Source organism: Venturia canescens, chromosome 5 (assembly GCF_019457755.1).
Source record: "Venturia canescens isolate UGA chromosome 5, ASM1945775v1, whole genome shotgun sequence".
In the NCBI taxonomy this organism is placed as follows: Eukaryota; Metazoa; Arthropoda; class Insecta; order Hymenoptera; family Ichneumonidae; genus Venturia; species Venturia canescens.
Window position 1 is genome coordinate 13,920,447 of NC_057425.1, and position 20,752 is coordinate 13,941,198.

The 20,752-nt window shown below is 43.9% G+C and overlaps 2 protein-coding genes across 6 annotated transcripts in view; one reads left to right on the top strand and one right to left on the bottom strand.

The window, feature by feature from the left end:
* Lsm11 (U6 snRNA-associated Sm-like protein LSm11) overlaps positions 1–2,812 on the top strand; it is a 118,699-nt gene extending 115,887 nt beyond the window's left edge. For both annotated transcript variants that reach the window (XM_043418724.1, XM_043418726.1), the window contains one exon: positions 2,267–2,812. In XM_043418724.1, coding sequence (XP_043274659.1) covers positions 2,267–2,421 — 155 coding nt within the window. In that variant the 3' untranslated portion in view covers positions 2,422–2,812. The remainder of the gene's footprint in view (positions 1–2,266) is intronic.
* Eip74EF (Ecdysone-induced protein E74) overlaps positions 1–20,752 on the bottom strand; it is a 180,610-nt gene that overhangs the window by 130,653 nt on the left and 29,205 nt on the right. The gene's annotated exons all lie outside the window — the stretch shown is intronic.

The window sequence follows — 20,752 nt, forward strand, 5'->3', positions numbered from 1 at the left end:
TTAATGGCCAGTTTGCTCGAGTTGCTCCATTCTCGGGGTTACATTCGTTCCTTTATTTTTGTTTCGTATTTTCCTTCCTTTTTTCTCACCGAAAGAGAAAGCTCGTGAGAAACGGGATGGAAAACTATGAGCGACCTCGAGGCACGGTCACGTTTCCATTCGACGAGCGTTTCGCCGCGCGGAGGAGACGGACTCCTCATTCGACACCTCGGAGCTTTCCGTTCAGTCCTCGTACCTCACGCTCCTCGTGTCATCTTTATTCCCAATGGACAAGAAACGTCGTCCTCATCGTCTCGCACCTTTTGTTTCGCAAGGACGAAAATTGCTTGCCCCGCCGGCACCGATCGAGGGCTGCGCCTGATGGATTATTTTCTCGGAATATCCGACGAAAATGGAGCGTTGCTCAAAATATCATTGTCGTTTCGGATCAATATAGAAAATGCGATTCCTAGACGAAGTCGAGCAGTGATTCTCAGAGGAATTCGTAGGACCGATCGGCCCTTCGAATCGAGCATCGGAAGAGCGTTTCCGGGGAGAGGAGAAGGACGTTTGCTCGATTTCTTGGAGTGTCAGAAAAATCGTTCGTCATCGACGAAGGTTCGAACGAATGAACGAGGAGAGTGCGAGAAGAATTCGATAAACTCTGACAATCCCAATCCCATTTGTCGGAAGGTTCGCGGTCGCGCTTGTTATTATGTTAAAGAAAGCGCACGAAGTAGCGATTCGTAAAATAGAATTAAGAAACATATCAATGAGGCACCGAGGAAATAAGGAAAACAGGAAAAAAACGAATGAGAAAATAAATGAGAGGAAATGAAGATCAGATAAAAAAAAAAAAAACGCCAGAGGAAGAGCGGAGACGAGGAAACAGGAGAAAGGAACGGAGATGTCGCGCAAGGGGCTGGGGAGCGTGTGCGGAGCCCGAGGAAAAAACGACGACGCCTGCTCCTCGTCGTGAGAAAATCGGAAGGAAAAGTCACGGGAGGGAGAGGGTTTTGCCCTACTGGCGTACTTCGAAGATCCCGGGGTTGAGGGGTCATTGATACGGAGAGGAAAGAGGACGGGGGGGCTCGGGGATAAGGGGGAAGGGGTAGTGGGTGAAACGCGACCTTGAAGCCGGGCGGTCGAGGGAAGGGCGCCGGAGAGCTTGAACGGATCGATTGTTGCCGGTACACGTGTCCATCCGTTGCCTTTGCCGCCTTATTCTCCTTCGACGCCCTCCGCGCTTGTCCTTGTCCCTTCTCCGGGGCCCTTGTGCGAGGCAACGTCCTCTCAAGAATCTTCGACACGTGCCACCGAACCATAAACAAGAACATCGAGCCTGGTTAAACATTCCCACCCCCTGAATAATTTTCCAAATTTTTTCGTTATTCCGTCACTCGGGCTTGCGAGCTTGCTTCCGATTCCTCCGACCGAACGAGATGGAAGGAAACTCGATCGAGTTAGAAGCTAGGCGCTGGTGCAACAGTCTCCAAAATGCTGACAAAAATTTCCTCACTTTTTACAACCATTTTGTAACTCGGTGTGCCTCGATTCCTTCTCATTTGATTGAAAAACACTAATGTTTTTCGAGCCCGAGAACGTTGCTTCAGCTTTGAAAAAAGAGGTCGAAAGTCCAATGCTGTTTTTCGATCGAACTTGAAGTTTAATGAGCTTTTGATAAGTAAAGGAATGGTTATACGGAAGTTGGGAAATTATGGCAAAGGAAGCTATTTTGTGACGGATTTAGATTCTTTGTTTTTGTTTATAAAACATTCCGATATTTCATGACGCTGAAGTTTCCAACGTTGGAGTCCAACGAAATGATCGAAAAAAACTCTTAAATAATTCCAGTAATTCTCCTATTTTGTTCCCTGCCAAATTTGCGATTCGTAGTTTTTCAAGCTGCACCGTGAAATAAAAAATTGGTGAATTAAAAACGTTTCTTTCGTTCATTTCGTTGGACTCCAACGTTGGAAACTTCAGCGTCGTGATATTTCGAGAGCCGGGACGTTGCGTCGGGTATGGAAAAATGGATTCTCAATCTCGTCTATTTCCAACGAAAAGCTTTGAGCGAGCTTCCTTAATAAATTTGAGCACAAATATTTACTTCCCCCCCCCCGAGAGCGATTAGCGGGGTTCGTCAGAGTTCATATATTAAGCATTTATTATGTCATTGATCCGAAGGGAAAATAATAAGCTGCTATTTCCCTCTATTGCGAAGCGATCGAGGGTGATTGGTGAAAACATGAAAGAAAAAAAAAAAAATGGCATTTGTGTCACGCAGGTCTTCCGGAGGTGGTGAAATTCGAGGTGAGGGATGAAGACGTTCCGAAGGTCATCGTTAAGGATTCCAACGGAAAGGAAGAAACCTTGGAAAGGCACGTACCGCAAATGCTGCTTCGAGGAGAGCAAATCGCAATCATTGTCAAAATCAATTGAGCCACGAAAAAAAAAGTTCGAACCAAAATCACAGAATTTTGTCTGAGTTTGCGAACTATTTTTTTTTTTTTATTGTTTTTCCTTCCTCTTGCCTTCACGATTTCAACGAGCACTTAATTGTGCATTTTTTATATTTTTGTAAACTATATAAGATCGGCTTATATTCGCTCGTGACGAATGAAAATTAATTGAACGAAATTGTCACGTTATGAGAAAAATCCGCATTTTTCGTGTTTTATTTTCCATTGAAATTTCTTCCGTAACGAAACGGATGAATACGTGACGCTTTATTTTATTTATTATTTTTATCGTCAATGCATGAATCGTATATTAAAATAGTAACGTGCCAACTGTAAATATTGCAAAATACATAGTTTTTGACGAAATTCAAGTTTTGCATAATAATATTTCATTGTAAAAACAATAATTTTCATATCGAACGTTGAACTGGCGTTTCGCCAAAGCCCCCGCGAGACGAGCAGCTCCGATGCCACGAAGTTTGAGTCGATCGTCGCCTCCGGGATCTCAAAGAAACGAACTTTCATTGAGCACTCGATACTCGAGTCGATCGAAGCCGCGCGATCACCCATCGAGGTACTGGCTCGCCCAGGAAATGGGGTAAAAAAAAACCCTCCAATAATTGCAGTAATTCTTCAATTTCGTTCGCCGCGCCGAATTCGCAATTCGTAGTTTTTCAACCCGAATATCGATACTTCGTGAAATAAAAAACTGGCCAATTACAAATGTTTTTTTACTCCATTTCGTCGTTCATGCGAGCACACTTGCCAGCCAGATTATCTCGTACGGATCGCGCTCACTTTTATTTTGACGTTTTTTCTTTTTCTCCTTTCCAAACGTTTATCGACTTCGAATAAAAAGTCGAAAGGTCAGAAAACCGTCAAATCTGAGTCCGTGAAAGCGAGGAAGAGCTCGCGATAAAAAATTCTGATGAAATTCGATAAAACCGTTTGAATGCGCGAAGGAAAAATGCAATCGTGTGCTCCACTAGGCAGATCTCGTCTGACCTTGGGCGGTGCGAGTTGCTTCCGAGATGAGCCGTTTATAATTGTACATTTCACAGCATCGTCAAATCGTCTCGTGCGAAGCACTTGTTTTAAGCGATTCACCGCAGCTTGTGGAGGATTCACGGGAGAATGAGGCGTGCGTAAGCTTGGCAACGCGGCGACAAAAATAAAGCAACACACACTCAACAACCGTTGCACAGGCGCGAGTCTTCTAACGCAAACAACGAGCGCGCGAGCATGATTTCGTGGGATGTGTGATTTATCAATTATTCCGGCCGCGCGGTGGGACGATACAAAATGTTGAAGTATTTCCAGCAGCCCCGGTGTCTGCGAGCCCAACAATTACGATGGAATAATGAGGCGAACACACTCGCGGGAGGGAATACCTTGAAGGAAGGCCAGAAGAAAAACACAGGATAAAAAATCAAAACACCGAATAAAAAGAAGAAGAATAAAGAGAGAAAAAAGTTGTGTGCAAACGCGCGAACTCTCGGACTCTAACCGGTAGGCCGCAAGGTCGATTCCCATCTACCCGGGAAAGAAAATTCTTTGCTTCTCTAATCTGCGTTACACCGCGCATTCGAAGATCCTTACGAGATCGGCAAGGTCAACGATTGAACAAACATAAAGTGTGTAGAAAATCGACGAGTATATTCGAGGCAAAAGAGAAAAATCGCGCTTCGTGCGATAACGCGATTGCTCACGTGACATTCGAGACGGAAGATTTTTCAAACGTTTTTCACATCGATCGTGCAAGACGCCGAGCTTCGTGGCAAAGCTCCTCGAGTGCCAGCACTGAAAAAATATTTCTTTCCTAGCAAAATGAATTTATCGAGATTAATTATTGTCCCGATCCCAGGCAAGCCAACTCGGAGACGAAAAAATTCGAATGTTTTGACAAAATAAACGAGCCGTTAGATCGGAAAATAGCGGATAATATTTCAAGGGGAAAATCTATTCTCGACGATAACTCATGGAAAGGTAATTATCTCGACAACAATCACGAGCTTTACTCGAACGTATTTATTATTTCGAAGGCGATCGAAAAGTGTAAAAATCATTCATCACTCGGCCTGCGTGGCGCAAATGACAGCCACAAAAACGAGGCTCGTAACGTGACGAATGTGTATTGTGCACGCAGACGCACACGATCGTGGTGCTTAATCTCGGAGGACGGAATAATAACCTTATCGCCGTGTGTTTGTTGAGAGGCACGTGTTGTACCTCTAAAGTGTCGGAACGAACGAAAAAAGCAAGCGCGTCCCGCTGTTTTTACAAGCACGCGTGAGTTTATTAGCGAAGTTAAGTCTTGTCCGGCCCAACAACGACTTTATCTACTGCTCGCGCGCGCCAGAGTATTACGTACGTCGCTATATATGAATCGTGTACGAGTCCGGCTTCTCGGATGCAAGCCTCCGCACATTCGAAAGTAAAGCTGCACGAGTTAAAAGCCTCGAACTGCGGCGTCAATTTTTTTCAATGAATTTACGTTTCAAAGATATTTTAATCCGATTGGCGTGAATTTTTCAGGCATTCTCAAAGATTTCGTTGAGGATTTCACGATTTTTGGAGGTTTTAAGTCGTTGCAATAAAAAGTCGTTGAAGAATTTTTCGGGTGGGGATAAAATGTTGGAATGACTAACTTGGAATGATAATATGGAGACAAATCAATTCGACTAGAGCTTTGAATGCGGAAAATAAATAAAGCTGCAACTTCAAGGTTCGAAGCACGTTTACATGGAAAATGGAATATGTAACAATCGTCCGTAGAACGAGCAATAAAATATCGTTTTTCCGAAAATTCTACTATCACTTTTTCGATTAATAAATTACTACAATCAGCAGTACTAGGAATATTCATAATTTCGAAAATATAATGACGAAATACTAGATATTACTGAAATATTAAAACACCAAAAAGTCGAACGGTCAAAATGGCGAAACATGACGACGCTGAAGTTTGCAACGTTGGAGTTCAACGAAATGAACGAAAAAAAGATTTATAATTCATTATTTTTTTATTTCACGAATTATTGATGTGGCTTGAAATATGACGAATTGGAAATTCGGCAGGGAACAAAATTGGAGATTTACTGAAATTATTTGAGAGTTTTTTAGACCATTTCGTTGGACTCCAACGTTGGAAACTTCAGCGTCATGAAACATGAAAAAGTCGACCGATCAAAATAGAGAAATGCAGCGGAGCTCAAAATACACGCGTCCCACTCACTCACTTACTCAGACACTGGTGATCTCCGTTTCCAAACATCGCCATTTTGATTTTCGCTTTTTCGAGCCATATCGCTTTTCTGCATATTTTTTTTATTTTTTAGGCTCGAAAAATTCACTTTCGATTTTTCCCTTCGGAAATATGAACATTTGACATTCGTGTGGTCTGTTAAAATTCCATTGGAAATGAAAACTATTGAAATATATATTTTCGAGTAAAAACGAATTCAAAGAAGAAATATTCGGTTAAATACGTAATCCGTTAAACAGTCTATCGGAAATAAGAATTCCGAATTACTCATTTTTCTCCAATCCGATGTTACAACTTAAAAATTTTCGAATATCGAATATCGAATATCGAATTTTGTTTTCAGCAGTGCAACAGAAACGTGCACACAAAGTTATTCCAGGCCCAAAGTTGATCGTCGGAGTTCGGATTCCACTGAAGGTGGATCGGCGCTGGTTTTCCAGTGGATTCGAGTTACTGCGACATTCGTTCATTCGTTTCAATGACGACGAGGAGAAAATTGAGCGAATTCCGGGAAATCGGCAAAAATGTTGAGCCTGCGAAGGCGATTTTTTGTCGCTCATTTCGGGGACAAGAATTGGGCCTAATTAAATTTGGGCCTCGCGCGGCCGAAGATCGGAGAAGAAATTTTTCTATATCTGCGAACCGCGGGCGGTTCGATGCACCGAAAGTGCATCGTCTTGTGTTCCGTGAACGCGTATTCGCCCGCGCGCATACGGAGCAAGAGAGGAGGCGGTGGGCGCAGAGCGGGGGAGGGTAAGAGCGGGCACACGCGGTGAAAGCAAGCCGAATGCAATGAGAATCGCGAGCGCGAGGAGGGCAAGATCAAAGAGGGGTACGGGGGGGGGGGGGGGGGGGCGGCGAGGATGCGGAGAAGGGAAGAGAGGAGTATACGAAATGGCAAGGTGCGACGACGCCGGGAGGAGCGAGAGGGGCAAAGCCAGGGCGAGAATAGTGAGTGTATGCGAGGTCTTAAGGGGCTCCCTCTCACTTTCGCTCTCCGGAGAAAGTCTAGCCACCGTGTTGAGCCTGCGACGAGCCGCTCGATCAACTCTTTTTTTGTTTGTTTTATTATTATTATTATATTTGTATACAGAAATCGAGCTTTGCGGTAATTTCATGGCGCTGTCCCTCTCTCTCGGACGATTTTGCCGCGTCTTTTTCAGCGATTTTTCATTCCTTTTCCTCTCCTTCGGTGCCGAGTGTTTTTTTTTCCTTCATAGTGTTTAAAGTTGTTTCGAATCGTTCGAATTTCTTTTCGTTTTCGCTACGATCCGCTGCTTCTTTCTTTTACTATTTTTTTCCTTATTTCGTGTTTTTCCGTAACATCCTTGTTTTTTCTTCCTTAATATTTCTTGCATTCTTGTCGTTCCACGATATTCCACGACGAAAGTCGAGTCGCCCTCGTTTCGTTGCGTCGTCATATTTTTTCCCGTTGTTGTCTCTCCATTTGCCTGCTTTTCTCGTTGTTTTTGTTTCCTCCGTTCTCCCTCTCATCTGAGATAATTTTCTTCCGCTATTCTCATCTCTTTGAGTCTTCCGATATTTTTATTTATTCATTTTTTTTCGTGCCAATCTTCCATTCCCGTCGCTCCACTTCAAGACACGTTTTTTTCCTAATCCTGCGCCATTTTTCTCGTCTTCAACAATCTTTTTTCTTCCTCTCGCTCCTCCGCGTTCCTTCCCCCAGCTTTTTGTTAATCCGTTACCTTTTTTTTATGCAACGGGCTCACTAGTGTATTTTATCACTCGTTCTAACCTCGCGCGTCCTTTCGCGCTCGTACGAACTGATGCGATTACACGCTCTACCCAAGAAAGAGAACAAAAATGCGAAAACGTCGAAGCCAAGAGAAAAGGCTAACATTCGTTGCGTCCCCATGACTCTATACTTAGGATGTTTTTTCTCCCTTCTTTTTTTTTTCTTTTTCGTTTTATTTACCCCGGAGGGCTCACTCACTCTTTCCACTTCTACTCTCTCACTCTCTCTCTCTCTCTCTCGCTCTCTTTGTTGGTCTCTAGCACACTGCGACGGCAAAACGTGAGAGGGAGAGAACATCATCAGCGGGGGGTTAATGCACTCCTAGAACCATAACCTTAGGTGTTCAAAGCCTTCGACTAAACACAAAAAGAAAGAGAGAGAGTGCGGAGGGGGAGAGGGGGGGGGGGGGGGGGAGTTGAAAGAAATAGCAAAACTTGTAAAGCTAGAACTTTTTTCTTCTCTTTTTGTTTCTTACGAATTTTCTAGAGGTTCGTTCGGGAATGTGCAAAAATACAGAGCAGAAAAAAGCATTTTAAACGATAGTTTCATCAAAATTAGGCTTTATTTATACTCGTGACATTTTCAACTCGAATAAATACGAAACGGAGCGTGAAACTAGGTGTGAATTTGTTTTTTGTTATAAATTGTTATTTTTCCTTGATTCAGTCGAACTTTGATGCGAAAAGGTGGGGATCGACGTTCGATGATTTGTGCTTAAGGCTATAAGCGTTGATGCAAAGTTTGGCGAGAGAAAAAGGTTCGGGCAGTGGTAACTTGTGACTTGGCTAGCGTAGGTTAGGTGCTTGGACGACGACGGTACGTTTCGTTGCTTCGCTCTCTCCCCTTTCTCTCAGCCTGGCTCTTTCTCTCTCTCTCTTTCTCTCTCTCTCTCTCTCTCTCGAGACGCCGCGCGAACGAGCACAGAAACGGCTCGCAACGCAACTTAGGTCGATGCACCTAGCGCACTTTTTTTTTCTCTTCTCTTTTCTATCCCCCAAGCATTTTTTCAGCTATTGTACGTGGCGTCTTTTCGTAACCGCTACGTGTATATACGAAATATATTTTTCGCTCCCGCGGCTCTCCCGCGAGGGGGTGAATACTTATCGTCAATAATGGATGCGACGAAAAATGATCTAAAGTAACGGTCAACCGGAAAAAAACGTACACTTTCCGGCAACGTGTGCTTTCCGGCGTCGTAAGTTTCCTCTTTGAGCAACATGTTTATTGTGCATTTCAAATGACGACGATTTACCTCTCCGTATTCAAACACACAAACGATTCTTTCGTCAAAGGCGAATCATTATTTGAGCTCGAATACTTTTTAATGTTTCTTGTTTTTTTTTTTTTTTTGTTTTTCTTTCTCGACAAAACTTCTTCTCAGCACGAATAATTGTGTACTTGACTTGATTGATTATTGTAAAAACAAACGATCGTCGTACACAAATAACAATAACGAGGAAGATAATTGGCTGAATTCTAGCCGCAATTATAACGAGCAATTATAATAATAGGAAAATCTCAACGTTTCGAATACACACACACACACATATTGACCGTGTATTTTATCTCATTCGCTTGTCTCACTCGCTCATTCGAACTCTTGCTTCGAGCACAATTCAGGGCCGACGAGCACAGCACCAAGAGTGCCTTGGAGGCGTATAATAATGAACGATCTTATAGAAAACGTGTGTGTCCCGAGGCCGGAACCCTCTCGGCCACGCTCGAGATCTCGTCAACGTTGCGACGTGCTCAAAAAATCGAACGAGGGCCACATTCGTACGTATATGTACATACAAATATACAAGCAATAGTAATTTTATCGATAAACTATTATGGAGAAGCGTGTTTGCACCGTTGATCAATCGTATTTAACTTATTAAGTTAACGAGAAAAATATTTCTTCCAGTAACGCACTCTTAAATTTTTCAATATTTCGGGGAATTTTCAATTTTATTGTTGTAAATATTGGAGTCAGTGAAATTTATGGTACGCAGGCTAAAATTTACAAAACTTTTAGCCAATTTTAAGGTGCATCGCGGTTAAATGCTTCTGCCCTAACGCAGCTATCGATCACTCGTTTCCGAATTTCGTAGCACACTGAATCGGTGATTTACACACTTCAACGGAGGGCTGAGCGCATAAAAACGATGGGGAAATGGGCCGATATATAGCAACGAGATGTCCCCAGTACAGTCGCTTCCTGGCACAAACATTCGTACGGAAAGTTGTACAGTGCAGCGCTCTAAAATTCACCGTGACGTCAAAATTTATTAAATAAACTCCGCGGTAAATTTTTCAAATTTCATTCTCTCCGTGCAATTTCGGTAATCGAAGGATTATTCGATTTTTACGTTATGTTAATCATTTTATTTGAAGATAGAATTGTGAAATATGTTCATGGTTATTGAAAATAGTAATTGGAGGATTTTATTGTCGTTTATTGCTCACTCGGATCAATACGCGCATATTTTTCAACGTTGAAATGAAATCGGAAATTGATTGAAATTTGAATGGAAAGAAAAATTGCAGTGATTCGGTTGAGGCTACGGAGGCTCGTTAAACCGAAAATCCCATAATTTGCATTCGCGCATATATGCGAAAGTTTATGAAAATGGATAATCATTAGTGGATTACCCCACACGTCGTCGAGCATTGATTACCGATCTGGGATCGACGAATCGTCGACGGCGAGAAGGTGAAAGTGAAACGGATTAGCCCGAGAGATCGAGAGGAGAAAAGTGCAAGTATATACAGGTAAGAGACCGCGACGACGCTCGCTGCATTTGTGCACGCCGCGGATGAAAATTCTCACAACGAGAATTGCGCAACCGAGTACACCGACTTTTCCCCAGTTTTTTCGTTCCCCTCTCTCTCTCTCTCTCTTATTTCTCTGCCCGTTTATTCCTATTAAATTACAACTCTTACTTCCCGCATTTATAATGCTCGTGCATGGAAATCTTAAGTGCATCTTCGTTCGATAACCGGTGCAAATTTCTGCTGTGGAACGTTCGAATTCCACAGTTTTCTCTCGGCAAATTATTTTACAGCTAAGCCAACAGACGACTATGGAAAGAGATTTTTCGGGGGAGGCTTTCTTCCTTTCTATTCCTTCCCCATCGATAAAAATTGCCATTTTTCACTAAAATTGTCAGATTTCACGAGAAAAATGAGGAAAAAACGATTTTTTCATAAATTTGCAACTGCGGAGGGTGGAAAAAAACGAAATATTGTTTTGCACACGCACTAATTTTGCTTTTATATTCACAGGAATGGTACTCATCGCGTGATGAAAATGGAAGCGCAGCAGTGAAACGCGCCAAAATCAACGTTCAAAGATAAATCTATTGCGGAGGTAACCGCGTTTTGATTCACCCCCCACCCCACCAACGTGCTCACCGCTCCTCCTATGTGCTCAAAGACGAATTACAAATGAGAAGGAGCGTTAAAGAAAAAAGGGTGAAGCGAGAGATTCAAAAATCAAGAGAGAGAGAGAGAGAGAGAGAGAGAAACTGCTGTTGTTTTGAAATGCTCTGCGAGCTCGGAGCCGTTTATGTCGCGAAGCGTGTGCGCGAGTGTGCGAGAGCAGCAGCGTTGAAAATAAACTTTAAAACGTCCCTGACGAGGTGAGAATGTTGAGTTTGCCGGGAATAGTATGTTCGAGCTCGTGATTTGCACTTCCTAGTCGTACACGCGAAGAGACACCGAAGTAGCAGTACGTTACACACGCACTTCGATACAATTTACATTTATCCATGGGCAATTGCATGCGAAAACGATCGCGAGCCCCTGCGATCCCGTACTCGTAAGACGAGTGAATTTTTTGTTTATTCTTCAGCTTTGAAAAACGGTGGAGAGTTTGTTCGAGCGTTAATGAAGAAGCGAGCCGTTTAATTGGATGTTTGAAGATTTAAAAAGGATCGTCGAACCGAGATAAAAAGGATTTTTCATTGGCTTCCTGCGATGGTTAATAGGCGCACTCGCGACTCCCGATTTCGAACGACAGACTTTGCGGTACGCTTCAATAAAAACTGTGACGAGTGTTGATATTCTCTCGATTGGAAAGTCCAGTACGCGGAGGTTTCCATGCGATCGGGGAGAATGAGAAAAAGACGGCGAAAACATCGAACGATTTGGAGCACCGTTGACGTACGTCGCAGAGATGCGGACGAACTATTATCGGGCCTCGCGCACTTCGGCGGAGCTGAGAGCGCACATATATGCTAAGTTCCGGGAGGAAAGGCCGCGGGCTCTCGCAGAATCTCGGTCTCGTTCTCTCAATTTACGTATTTCAATATGAATCGATGGAAAAAACTGCGGAAACTTGAAATCCGAAGGATTTTTTGTCGCTGGCTCAACAAGAGTGGAAACGAGCGCGTTGTGAATTATTCGCGCGTGTGAATCACGCCCCAGCGAATAACGATCCATTTCCATTAATTGTCATCCCCGTTACGCGGCGGGGCGAGGAGGACCGCCGAAGAAAAAGCACGGAAAAGCCTTTTCCGATCGCTTCGTCGCTCGCATCCGTGGATACTTCGTGTGTGTTCGTTAAAACAAAACAATAATAATAAAGTTGAGTCATGCGTGTGCCACGAAGAGTCGCGAGGAGAGGGAACTTTGTCGAGGATGAGGAGCGGGGGGCTTGAGGATAGCGAAGAAGGGCCTTGGTGAGATTGCCCCGAGCAAGGCGAGAGATTAACATCTCTAGTTTCTCCGTTCCTCCCAATATTCGTTCTCTCTTTCTTTCCCCTTCTCTTATCCGCAATGGGCATTGATTCGTGCCAATCAAAAAGTTGCTTCTGAGTTTGCATGGGGCATTTAAATTCATGGGTATTTTGAAACTCGGGGACGATCCTCAGCGACAGTCCGCTCAAATTTCTTGCTCATCCGATTCGTCATCGATTTCAAAGTTTCACGAAAATGTTTCCGGCCGGAAAGATCGTCAGGAAAGGAGGCCCGATACATTTACGCTTCCGTACAATCTCAATTTTATATCTCCCTATAAAATCAAATGAAAATCGTCGATACTCGCAAACGGAGAGGGGTGCACCGGAAGTGGAGCGGAGACAAAAGTGGATTTTCATCCGGGAGAGCGGGGCGCACCTCCGTCGAGAGCTAGACGGATCGAAAACAAATGGATTATTCGCAGGGAAGCTTGTAATTTGAGCAACGTTCTGATCGAAATTCGACGAATGTTAATTGGCAATTTGTAATTATCGAGATTGAAACGGATGAAGGACTGAAGACATCGACAACTTTGCTCATCGCGTCTCATCCCCGGAAGTCGGCGATGTTCTCTTGTTCGACGCTGGAGCGAGACATTGGAGCGGCTGGCGAGTGAAAAAAGTGGGAAAAAGTCCCGAAGAAAACTCGGATGCGAGACGTGGAGCCGAGCGCGCATACGCGCAATCTCTCAACGCGCGCGATTCATCCGTTTTGTTCTGTCCCGTCTGTCTGTCCGTGGATCGTCGCCGTTACTACTGCCGCTCCGCCGTACAGCGCGCTCTCCCGTTTCGCTCTCTCAGCCGCTCGCGAGCAAGCGAGCAGCGCGCGGGAGCAACAGAGAAAAAGAGAAAGAGAAAGAGGCAGAGAGAGATCGCGATCACGACCTCAAACAAGAGCTTCAACCTTCGAGCGCGCTCGAGTTGCACCTTGACTGACTGCCATAATTTCTCTCCTCCACTCCAGAACACAACGCGACTAGATTCAACACTGTATTGCACTCGTGCACACACGTCTTTCTTTTTATTCACAGCTTTTTTTTCTACATACTAACTTTGCGACGGGCAACATTGTCGAATGGGATTCATCCAGGATTATTAAGGAGTTTCGGTACAGGCGATACAATGTTGCCATGCTAATCCATGCTAAAAAAATTCAAAAATTCAAAAAGTTCAGAATTTTATAAAATTTGGTGAACATATTCTTTAGTGCCAAATTTGACGACACAAATTTTTTAAGATTTTTCTTCTACACAGTTATCGAGTAATTGATCACTAAAGTTTACGTGTATAAGCATAGCGTTTCCATATATATAGGTATACATTCCGGGCATGAGAAATCTGCTTTAATGCGTAATTACTCGATAACTAAGTAGAAGAAAATTTTGAAAAAATTTGAGTTTTCGCACTTGATGTTGAAGAACATTATCACCAAATTTGATCAATTTCTTAATATTTTGACTTCTGTACTGAAACTCCTTAAGGAGGGTGGGTAGCGACGATACAATGTTGCCATGCTAAACCATGTCAAATACATGAAAAATTTCAAAATGATAAGAATTTTATAAAATTTGGTCAACATATTCTTTAGTGCCGAATTTGAGAATACAAATTTTTTAAGATTTTTATTCTGTACAGGTATCGAGTAATCGATCACTAAAGTTCACGCGTATAAGCATAGCGTGAATTTTACATTCCGGGCATGAGAAATCTGCTTTAATGTGTAATTACTCGATAACTAAGCAGAAGAAAATTTTGAAAAAAATGGTATTTTCGCACTTGATGTTGAAGAACGTTATCACCAAATTTGATCAATTTCTTATCATTTTGACGAATGTAGCTTAAGGATAAAAAAAACGCTAGGACCCTCGTTTTGTCACTGTCCTTGCACAAATCGAACCAGCCGATCAGTTCCTAATTTTTCCATATTTTACACTTCGATTTTGAAAAAACGACCAAAGAGACGGTTTTTATCTGCAGATTCATGAGAATTAACCTCGGAACCGAGTACGCTCGCGTATTTACGTTAAATTTCGTTTGGGAGGACGAGTTTAAATGAAAATTAATTGACCTCCCGCGTCAGTTATTCGTAATTAGCTCCTCGCACTATTCGCGTACCGGACTCGCGCTCGGTTATAAATCAATTTGTATCTGGGAGGGATAAGTCTCGGGAGTCCGGCGACAGATCTCTCAACCCGAAAGTGTGTGTCACGGATGCGCAAACGTGTGCATATATTCATTGGCTGAATCAGCAACTTGATTAAAGATTAAAAAGGAGGAGACAACGAAATTGGGGGATTTGGTGATTCAATGTGCGTGGACGATCGTGCAAGAGTCCCTCAACTTTTCTGTAGTCCGGAGTCATCGAGCGTTTGAACTTGAAGTAACTTGAGTTGAACGAGGAATGTGATTACGCGAAGAAAAGTGGAGTGGAGAAATGCACGAGGCGATTGGAACGTCAAAAAGTCATGAGAGTTCGTTCTTTTATTCATTTCAATTGAAAACAAAGGCCAGCGCTGAAGAAACGGTTCGAATAATCATCATCGAATCGGATCGCTTAGCTCAATCGTTTGATTATTTTTGCTCGACGAAGCTCGCTCAAGATATTTCGTTTGGCGTGTGCGAACGAGGCCCGCGCGTGGCTCTCGGTCAAGGAAGGGAAAAAGAGAATGAGGATAAACAAAGTTGTAAGTTTACGAAAGTTTACGAAACTTGGGAGTGTGTTAAACCGGAGCCCTTTTAATGCCGCAAAGCTCTCGTTCGGTGTATTATGATCTCGTGGTGTGCACACACGGAGCAGCCTGCTGATTTACGAGTGAGCCGTGACCGAATTTTCAGCCGAGACATTTTTCCTTCTTTTCGTTTCCAAGGCCCGCGCGCGCGCCCCTGCGTAATCCGATGCGCGGTTTCTTTCTCACGCAGTTTTTCTCCTTCTTCCATTGTTTTATTCGTTTTTCCGGTATCTCTCGTTGAATCGACGGGAAGAAAAGGCGCGACGTTGCGCTCGCGAGTCGAGAAATAAAAAGAAAGACGACTGTCAGCGAGACGCGGCGCGGTTGGACTTGACGAGGCTTTTCAAGGCCCGCATCGAAAGATTAGATTTTACGTGTCCCTGAACGGACGAGAGACACCGCGATCTCTCAGAGGACGCATCGCTAATTGGAGGCTACTGACGAAATCGATTACATTTCGTGGCAATACTTTTTATACTTGCGGCCGCACTATGGCGTCACTGCGGAGTCTCAAGGGCCGAAAACAAGTTCGTAAAACTAGAATTCCGGACGGTGCATCCAACGCGGGGAACGAGAGGACTTTCGGGGGGGCTTCGCGCCCGATTGGATCGACCAAATTGAAAGAAGTTCGAATTTCGGAGCGGATGAAGGAAAAATTTGAATTCTCAGGAAAATTCGGATCCCGATAAGCTTGCACGGAAAGTTTGTCCACGAAACTCTTGGCCTGTGATTATTAAAAACCTGTTCAATTGTCCCCGAATCTGCGAGTAATTAAAGAACCCCGCGATGAGCCAACGAGCAAAAGTTTCTCGCCGCAGCCCGCTCGGTGATTTACTGAGAGTTTGTGAGAGAAAGAAAAGGAGAAAAGAATTTACCGAGAGTGCGGAGTCGAGCGAAATGAGCTCACGAGAGGGTTCGAGTCAAGGTCCCGTCCCAATTTGGGTTCGAAGACCGACGCGCACGAGCACAGGCACACGCACAACCGGAGGATGTACACGTAACTTTGAAAGAGGGAGCGAAATATAAGATTCAATGAAAAACAACGAAAATAAATAACTATTCGAAAGAGCAGAGGAAAGAAAAACGATAAATAAAAGTAGGATCCTCGCTCCCCGTCGAATCTTAAGGTCATTTACTTTTACCGACTTGTGTATACGCGTCTCTGCGTATATGCACGCATGGGATACGAGCCGGAGGACCCAAGGCCCGAGGATCTTGCAACCACGAGAATTCGAATCAGTTGCGAAACTCGAGTGAATTTTGTCGCGTAACGAAAGCAATCAGGGTTAGTGCAAACAAAACTCATTCGATTCAAATAAATTTCACAATTTTCAAACAAATTTTCGAATAACGAATAAAAGTTGTCGCTCGATTCGATCCAACAGTTGAAGAATTGTGCAGCTCTCCACAGCTGAACGAATTGTTCATTGATCGCTGAGATAGGAGAGAATAGGTTAATCAACCAAATTACTTCGTGGAATACTTCGAATGTAATGTTCGAAAGAATACTTCGAATGGAAAAGATTGGGGCGAAGGAGAGAACTGTCCCGAAAAAAGGGAACATTTTTTAAAATTCAAAACTTTGAAAGCAGAAAATTCTGCTTCGCAAAGTTTTGATAAGTTGCTTCCTATCGTGTTGCTGAAAAAGTATTTTCTCTCACGAAATCCTTTTGGTCCAGATGAAAGGCCCTTTTCTCAGTGGTCCCGATCGAAACACACGCAAGAACCGAACGAATCGGAGTGCCGAGCCTCAAAGGATCTCGGCCGGTTCGTCGGTGTCAAGAGAATCGGAATAGCGAGTGACGAAAATTGAGCTACGTGAATAAATGAGATATGGAGGAAGCGACAGGGTCGAATATCCGAGATCGGAGTATTACAAGGCGAGCATCGAGAGAAGCGTCGCGAAGACGCGGGATGAGGTAGAAGGACGCGCGTCTCTCGAATCGGGCTGGACGGGGGAAACGGCGAGGAGCACTTTTTTCTCGGGGCAGTGCGACGCGTGGGTGTACAAGCGTGCGCGCACGGCTGATAATAACCGCGACTGCAAAAGCCTTTATTGCTCGTGCCCTCGAGTTTTTCCTCTCAAATCGTGAGCGTCGAGCTGAGATTCATGCGCGCGCGAAAAACGAAAATTCCGCATCGAGGAGCGGGGAGAAAAGATGAATAATCGATTCGTCCCTGCGCGGTGCACGTTTCTGACTCAGGACGGCCATAAATCACTTCAACAGTCGCACGCAGAAAGGATCGAATTCAATGACGAATGTCAGTCGAATCCGATCGCTTTCGTCGCCAACTAGAATCATCCCGTTAAATTTCTCATCTTCAAATCCCATTTTTTGTCGACAACGATTGCCTCATGAAGTAATGAGAAAATGGAAGGATCGACCGAGAACCAATCAACGAAAATTCGTTTCGGTCCAGCAACAAAAATGCCGAGCATCCGCCAACGAAAACAGTCATTGAAATTCCATTGATTCGTACTTGAAAGTCTCATGGGCAGATATCAACGCAGTCATGGATAGCAATGGGGGACTAGGAAGATAGGAGAGCCAGAAGGGGCAAAAGTCGAAGGACACGCGATGCCCTTATACTCTCTCGCTCACTCTCCACACGTGTGTGTATGCACATAAACATATAGAGGAACGCACGCAGATATAAAACGTGAAATACACAGACATAGATTCGCTGGTAATTTAGCTGTTAGCTATCCTTTCTCGAGTCCGATATTTATCGAACGTGCAGGCTCAATACCAAACACACAAGACAGTTTTGGCCCTCGGCCCTGGGGCCGATGACGAAGGCCGCCACGTAACCGAGCGGGAGTATCTAGAAGCGTGCGCAAGAGAGAGAGAGAGAGAGAAGCGAGAGATCATAGTTGTTTATTGCCTCAGTTGAACTTTGAGGCAATATTGCCGAGAAAAAAAAACACAATCGGAATGCAACCGATAATTAATTACAAAAGGAGAAAGAAAAATACTTGGAAATAATACAAAGTAAAGGCATAAAATAAAACAAATAACAAGAATTTTTGACTCCAGCGCCTGAGATCGAAGAAAGAGATGAAATAAAATATAATAAAATATAATGAAGAGGGTTGATTGATATTTATTAGCTTTCTCAGCCATTTGTAATACATTTCGTTATCCGTAGACGCAATAAACTCCTTTGACATACGCTTAAATTGCACCGGTTGCTCACCATTTTCAGCGTCAACGAGTAACCCAATATACATTTTTATCCCTTGATAAAATAAACTTTTTTCCGCACTCTGCGTTTTTCGAAAACGTACCGCAGTGCTACCAGTCCGACGTGTGCTTCTGTCGGCATTCGCTTCAACAATAACTCGCAGTTTGCTTTTTATTTGCCTAGAGAGAGGGAGAGCGCGGAAGAGAAAGGGAGAGGACAGAAAAAAACAGTTGAGTCGAAATGTTCGAGTGAGACACGCGAAACAAAATTGTAGCGTGAAATAATCTTGAAAATAAAACGAAAGTATCTCCCATAACTGTAAACTATGTACGTTATCGCGAGAACGCTTCGGATCTCCGAGTGTATCTTTGCCTCGATAAGAATTACATTATGCCATACGCGTGTGAATAATCATTCGCAGCCGAAGATCACGGAGACACGGATATTTATATATTTTGTGTGTAAGCTAGGATTATAAATATATGTGAATATAATTCCGCGATACTGTGGAGGAGGAAAGAGAGGAAGCAAGAGAGAGAGAAAGAGAGGAAAGCGAAGGTTGACCTAGGCTGAAAATAATTTCATCCGACGCTATACCAAAGCCCCGCGCGCGAGAGTCCGCGTGTGAAGCGGTGTGATCTCAGTAGGCATTGGAAACGCCGATAGACGCGTCTCGTAGCGAGACGAAATGAGGAATCGGATCGAAGGAAATTTGCTTTAGTTCGAAAGTCGATTATTTAGGGACGAAGATCGAGCGCTCATCGAGACCGATTTTGTTTTCCGAGCGTTCGACATTTTTTCGAGTGCGCTTTTGCACGAGGAAAAACTAATGCAGCGGATGAAAAAGTCGAATAAAATGCGCACGAAAAAAGGATGGAATTCCGCCGATGAAAAACGAGATAAATATGAGACGAAAAATAGAGGAGGGAATACGCGCGAATGCGAATGAAAAAAAAAAGCGAGCGGAGAAAAAGGATTCGAGATGAGATTTGAGGCCGATGCGGAGCGGAGCGCCGACGAGAGCCATCCCGCCTGCACGAATTCTGTATCAATCTCGATCGATCTCGAATGGGATAGCGTATTGCAACACTCGCGGGACTCGCCGAGTATATATAAGCGCGTATAATATCGAAACGGTTCTTTAGGTGCTATCGAGACACGATCTTCTCGCCTCTTAACATCGCGAGAGAACAAAACCGTGACGATAAAATCGCGTCGAAAGCCGAGGAAGAGATATCGGAGGTGTATGAACAAAACGGTCATCTCCATTCATAAAGATCCGAGGCTCCCCCGGAGACTCGAAGAATTTTCGTTATCTCCTCATCTCGAGTTATTTTCTATCTCTTTCTCCGGGTTATAAAACTTTCGATAAAAAATGTTGTTACGACGAAAGCGACAGCCGGCAACTCTGCTGAGTTTTCGCTCGAGTTCAACTTCCGCGGTCAAATTATTTGTGTTATTTGGTCGAAATGCTCGGGGGAATGTGCACGATTGAATAAATGTGTGCAACAAGGAAACAAATGAAATGTCAACCGGAATGACAGCGCGGATATTTCATTTACCACCGTTCGGCATCTCGCGTCACGTTTCACTCGTCTCTCTCTCCCATTGACACGTGACCTTGAGCGCGATAATTTATAGATAGAATAACCTTTGACTTTTCGATTCCTGTATTAAAAGGTATTTTAAAATAATAAGTTTTACCGGCGAAAAACACGTACGTTGGAGCTACTGCTCGGCGATTAACGGATCGGCGATTATCAGGCTTCGGAATACGATGCAAAAAAGCTTCGATGGTGCTGGTCTACTTCGTCAAATATCTTTCATGGGATCCTCGAGAGCTCAATTCGACAAGAATCAATTGCAAATACTTTCCGAATAATTCTCCTCGCGCGAGGTTATCTCGTCAATAATTCCCCCTCGCGATCGATGCCTTAATCGACGAATTCATTGAGCGAGTTCTAAGCGAGATTGTCACCGAATAAATTAGTCGACGAAACCCGTCGTTTGCGGTCCGCATTACCGTCACTTTTTCCACCCAATGTTCCCACCTTTTTCACACTGAACGTAGAAACCTCGCGAGACGAAAAAATTTCTTCAAATCTCCACGAAATTCTTTCCAACGATTTATACAACTCGCACTTCCTCGTTTTGTTTAATTCACTTTTAAATTGCGATACGCAAACTCAAAGCTTCCGTCCTCGCGCATCAATATTCCCTGAACTTCACCAGGCTTCTCGCTCCCTCGTTCCTTTTTCTTTCCACTCTCTCTAACCCATGTAGTCGCGTCCGTACACATTTATTTATACGCTCGTTCGGACACAACGTCTATGTACGAATGCTGTCAAAGTATTGGCGCTGTTTCGATCAACGCGAGTAACGTGGACGCCCATGTGCGAGTGTGTTTTGTGGCACGTGCATATGCGCATAGTCGAGCTGCGTGTGCAGCTTCTATCTTACCTTGCCTCGACCTTTGTAAATGGCTTGTTCGTTGAGCTCCGCTGCTGCGGCTAACTCACTCGCAAAAGCCTTTCCGCGCTCTCGCGCTCTCCGTAAGAGACTCACCTCTATTCTGTGCTAACACCAGACACCACTCACTCAGCTATACCGCACTCTCCATTACTCCATTCATAAATCTATATTTGTTCTTTCCA